This window comes from Marmota marmota, unplaced genomic scaffold, assembly GCF_001458135.2.
Source record: "Marmota marmota marmota unplaced genomic scaffold, marMar, whole genome shotgun sequence".
NCBI lineage: Eukaryota > Metazoa > Chordata > Mammalia > Rodentia > Sciuridae > Marmota > Marmota marmota.
In genome coordinates, this window is record NW_026000185.1 from 28,238,763 (window position 1) to 28,244,267 (window position 5,505).

At 49.2% G+C, this 5,505-nt stretch overlaps 1 protein-coding gene across 11 annotated transcripts in view; it reads left to right on the forward strand.

Annotated features, from left to right (window-relative positions):
- The first annotated feature begins 38 nt into the window (after positions 1-38).
- Positions 39-5,505, forward strand: part of Dtx2 (deltex E3 ubiquitin ligase 2) — a 33,736-nt gene continuing 28,269 nt past the window's right edge. For 7 of the 11 annotated variants that reach the window (XM_048789965.1, XM_015491449.2, XM_015491454.2 and 4 more), the window contains exons 1-2: positions 65-199; positions 1,246-1,409. Coding sequence is in view for 1 of the 11 variants with exons in the window: in XM_048789969.1 (XP_048645926.1) it covers positions 40-199 (160 nt within the window). In the remaining 10 variants the exon portion in view is untranslated. Of the gene's footprint in view, positions 200-1,245; positions 1,410-5,505 lie in introns of all 11 variants that reach the window. The other 4 variants (XM_048789967.1, XM_015491450.2, XM_048789969.1 and 1 more) reach the window with 3 other exon arrangements.

Consider the following 5,505-nt stretch of genomic DNA (forward strand, 5'->3'; position numbering starts at 1 on the left):
CCCGGAACTACAATTCCCAGAAGGCCCCGCGCGGCGAGCATGCGCAGCGCGGCACTCGGAAGCTGCGACGCTGAGCTTCACTCCGGCTACCTTCTGGTCGGACTCGGGAGCCGCAGACGGATCTCTTCCCAGGCCGAGCCGGACTGCAGCCGGAGCGCGGTGGTGTTCTCAGGCAGTCCCCTCGGCCTCCTCAGCCTCGGTGAGAGGGGCGGGCAGGGGTCCCGAGGGCAGAAGGTGTGTGTGTGGGGGGGACACCGAGCCCAGCTGGGACCGGAAGGGGGCGGTCGTGCGAGTGAGGGCGGCTGGGCCGGGCAGGAGGGGAGCCCGGGGTCCCGGGGGACTGGGCGGACTGGACGCCTGGAGGCGCGAGTCGCAGCACTGAGTTGCCCGGAGCTGGGGACACGGAGTGCGGGGAGGGGACTACCGGACTCTCGGGGAGGCGCGCCCCTGGGAGTTCTGGTCTCACAGGACCTGGAGGCTCTGGGGGGACCTTGCCACCGCTCGCTGGCCCGGGTGTGCGTTCTGCTGGGGTCTGCGTCCCGGCGTAGGACTCCCTGGGCCCGGGGCTGCACTCGGGAGGAGTTTGCCTCCAAACTCTGCGTCTCTCCTCGCTTCTCAACTGGGCTCTCCCTTCCCGCAAGCTCCTGTGTCACTTGGAAGGGGTCCTTAGTGTAGCTGAAGAGGATTTACAGGACTTTCTTTTTCTGGAGCTCCGTCTTTCTGGGCCAGCTGCTGTCCTCCGCGCTGGCTTCACTTCCCTAAGTGCTAACAACATTGAAATAGGATGTGTATAGAGGCGTGGACCCTGGAGGAACTAAAAATATTTCTGCGTGCCATCCTAGCTCCTTTAGAGTTCTAGAAAGTAGATTTTCTGGTAGCCAGAATCAGGGTCAGCTTAAGCTATTCGGGTAATCAGGCCCCTTGTTAATTTGCTGTGTGATCTTGGCCAAATTTTGCCCTCTCTGGTGCGTTGATTCCTGGATGCCTAAACTGTAGACTGGCCTCAGAAGTCCTGTTAGGTCCTTCTGGGAAAGGGCTCAATTTTTTTTTTTTTTTTTTAAACCATTCCCTTGATTGTTGAGTAGGCTGAGAAAGACTCTACCTTCTGCTCTGCCCAGGCTGTTGGAGAATAAATCTGGCTATTTCCAGTCCCCAGCCACAGCACACCGATTCAACATCTGTGCACTCATTTTTCCTAACTGCTGTTTCTCAATTTAAAACCTGATCATCTTCTTGTTGGCAAAGGTGCTTGGAATTTGTGTCGCTGAGTCAGCAGGCCCTTCAGATTTGCCCGGTTTTTGTTGTTTGCATTTCATATCAAGATGGGAACTCAAACAAGTTATTCCTCCTAAAGATCTGGTGTCTCCATCAAGAAGGGACAGTTTGTGCCAGCTCTCCAGAGAGACCAGGTGAGAGGCAGGGGGAACTTGACTTTGCTGCCAATGCAATCTAGTTTTCAGTAGAGAAGATGGGCACTGCGGAGGGTGCAGTTCCACCAGGATGAGAGAGATCCTGGGAATTATTGTTGATTGCTAGATAAATTCAGGTGGCTTATTGCCAACTCCTCCTGTCCAACCAGTCTTAGAGGATGCTTTTGACTTTGGGACACGCTCTATGGGATGGAGGACATAAGTCACGATTTATGTATTGGAATGGGAATTTTCATTTCTTTGGTTGCACAAACCTCTCCTGGGTGCCAGACAAGATCTCCATCTTCTGGGAACTTGTTTGGGTGGAAAGACAAGACACCCCACAGTTAGTAAGGAGACTTTGTCAGTGTGCTAGTGTGGCTCTAGGGGAACACAGGGCAGAGCCCCCTCTCAGAGTAGGAAGTAGTAGGTCAGGAAAGTTCTAGACAGTGACCCCTAGCTGGGTTGTGGAGGAGGAGTAGAATTCGAAAGCAGGGAGGAAGCCCAGCAGGGCAGCAGCATTTGTAGAATTCTGAAGGCATCCAGGCAGGGCTGGATCAACTTAGGTGGCTCTGTGACCAGAGCAGCAAGTGGGGTGAGGGCAGAGAAGGCTGGAAAGGTAGGTGGGGCAGAGTAAGTGGAGGGTCCTGACAGGTGCTGTGGTTTGTCCCCCAAAGGATCACATGCTGGAAACATGTGATCCTAGTGTGGTGGTGAGGTGGTGGAACTTTTAAGAGGTGGGGCCTTCTGGAAGGTCATTAGACCATGGGGGCCCACTTTCATGAATGGATGAATGGTTTTGTGGAGTGGATTGGGCCTTCCAGGAGTGACCGAGTTCTCCAGAGAGCAGGTTGATAGAGTGGCCACCCCACATGCTTGGGCACTCCTGTGCCTCAGTTTCCCTTTACACTTCTCCGTTATTATCTGGACCCTCCAGCCATCAGAGTTAATGAGCCAGTTTTTTTTTTTTTTTGTTTTGTTACCCAGTATCAGGTATTCTGTTTAGCAACACACAGTAAACACCAGAGCTCTGGGGCATGGAGGAATTTTAGCACAAAAACTTCACTAGGGCCTTTTTCTTTTTTCTTTTTTTTTTTTAATACATTTATTTTGTTTATTTATTTATTTTTATGTGGTGTTAAGGATCGAACCCAGGGCCTCACACATGCCAGGCGAGAGCTCTACCACTGAGCCACAACCCCAGCCCTTCTTTTTTTTTTTTTTTTAGTGGGGAGAGTACCTGGGATTGAACTCAGGTGCCCTCATCACTGAACCACATCCCCAGCCCTATTTTGTATTTTATTAGAGACACGTCTCACTGAATGGCTTAGGGCCTAGCTAAATAGCTGAGGCTGGCTTTGAATTCACAATCCTCCTGCTTCAGCCTTCTGAGCCTCTGGAATTACAGGCATGCGCCACCGTGCACAGCTATACCTGTGTATTTCTAAGAAAAGTAAAAATGTGAGGTTATATTGCTAAGATTTATGCAGACTGTTTGGTGTTGTTGGGCTCATGTGTTTATACTGCTGCATAAGATTGATGGTGTGAAGGGATCACCCTTCTCTCAGCTGATCATCATTGATGGGCACTTCGTTGCTTCCGTGGTTTATTCTTTGAGCACCCTGCCCTGAATATTTCCATGCAAGTGTTGTGTTATGCCTTGGCAAGAACATAAACCGGAGGCTGGGCACAGTGGTGCACGCCTGTAATCCCAGCGGCTCAGAAGGTGGAGGCAGGAAGATCGAGAGTTTGAATCCAACTTCAGCAATGGCGAGTTGCCAAGCAACTGAGACCCTGTCTCTAAAAAAAAAAAAAAAAGAACATAAATGTATGGAGTGGTATTTTGCTGGTCCTGGGGTAAGTAAATGTTCAGTGTTTTGGATATGGGCCCTGGGTTTCCACCTGAGCATCAGCTGAGAGGCCGGTGGTTGCTCCACGTTTTCACCAAAACTTGCCCTTGGCAGACTTTTCTGTTTTGGCTAATTAAATGGGTATGAAATGTGGTCTTTGGGATGGATCTTGGTTCTTAGGTCCCTGATCCCTGACATTGAACATCTCTTAGGTGTATTGATATACGTGTTTCCTGTGAAGTATTTGTTCATGTGTTTTGCCAGTATTTCTGTGGGGTTCTTGGTGCTTTTTAAAATTGATTTACAGGAGCTCTGTCCCTCGTGTATATTGTGTGTATCTTTACCCATCTTGTAATTTACTTATCCCCTTTATATAAGTGTCTTTTGTTGATCAACAGATCTTTTGTTTTGGTACAGGGGGTTGAACTCATGGATGTCTAACCACTGGGCCACATCCCCCTCTTTTTATTTTGAGGCAGGATCTCACTAAGTTGTTTAGGGTCTTGCTAAGTTGCTGAGGCTGGCTTTGAACTTATGATCCTCCTGCCTCAGCCTCCAGAACCGCTGGAATTACTGTCACTGCGCCAACTTTTTTTTTTAAAGTAGTGAATATTCCAAATCTTAAACACTGGCTGAATTAAAAAACAAAACTGTAAGTCAAACAAAACACATGTGCAGGCCAGTTTGTCCCTCATCAGTGTACCCTGTGTTGATGGAGAAGGACAAAGATTCTAGAGACAATTGGGTTTACTTGGCCCCTTAGTGTCTTGGGCAAATGCTTCTTTTCTTTGGCCACCTTTTCCTCAGTTACCAAGTGCACGTGGTAGCTGCTGCTCTGGACTGCAGGACCAAGCAGGGACATTTAGAAGGTATTTAGCACAGAGCTTGGCAGAGGGGAAGCCTTGCCACCAGGGCCATTGCTGTTAGGCCTACCACTGTGTCTGCCGCACCCCCAATTTGGCCCTGGTAGGCCTGAGAACCAGGGCTGTGTCCTCCAGCTTGCTGCCGGTGGTCAGATTACTCTGGGCGAAGCAGGAATCACAGGTTCTTGATTCTGGAGGAGGCGGCTGCCCAGGGGGCAGTTGTGGATGCTGGGGCCTGAACTCTGGGTACTGTGTGGCTTTCTGATTCACACTTGGAAGGTTCTCTTCAGACCTGTTCCTGGAGGGCTCAAGTGTGGCCACTGTCAGAAGAGGAATGCTCACTTGGGATCTGGCCACCACCTAGAGTGCAAGGGACAGGTGATGTTTGTTTCACACCTTCTCACAGAAACTCAGGCCTGGCTTGAACAGTCACTTTCCAAGGCCAAAGCCCCAGCCCAAAGGGTTAGGGTTCCAGCACTTACCTGCATGCAGAAGGCCCTGAGTTCCATCCCCAGCACTACACTCAAAAAAAAGGGGAAGAAAGCCCATCAAAACCCCGTCTTACTGGACTTACGGGACAAGTGTAATCTTGAGGCTCTGGGATGGTTTGAATTTTACATTTTCTTGGAACTCGGGGATGTGTCTTGGCAAGAAGGTGCCATGGTAAGTTGACAAGGCCTGTCATTACTAAATAATTTGGTTTGGTGAGCGTAATGATCTTCGGAAAGTGTTTGGTAAGCTAGGCTTGATGGCACATGCCTGTAGTTCCAGTAATTCAGGAGGCTGAGGCAGAAGGATCTAAGTTCGGTTTGGAGCCTCAGCAACTTAGTGAGATCCTACCTCAAAATAAAATTTTTGAAAAAGGGCTTGGGAAGTAGCTCAGTGGCAGGGAACCTGCCTAGTGTGCTGGAGGCCCTGCCTTCACCCCCTAGTGCTATACACAGACACAGAGCATTTGGTATTTTATTTATCTATACTTTGGTACTAGGGATTGAACCCAGGGGTGCTTGGTCACTGAGCTGCACCCCAGCCCTTTCTGTTTTTTGTTTTGAGATGGTCTTGATAAGTTGCTGAGGACCTTGCTAAATTGCTGAGGCTGATCTTGATTGAACTTGTGTGTGATCCTTTTGCCTCAGCCTCTGGAACTGCTGGGATTACAAGTGTGTACTGGTGCACTTGGCAGCATTTGGTATTTTAGAGACTTTTCTATATGTAGAAGTGTGAATATTCATGCTGTAGAATTTCTTTTTTTTCTTTTGTGGGACCGGGGATTGAATCCAGGGCCTTGTGCATGCTAGGCAAGTACTCTACCAATTGAGCTATATGTACTCAGCCTCATGCTGTAGAATTTCTGACAGGATTTTTTTTTTTTTTTTTTTTAAG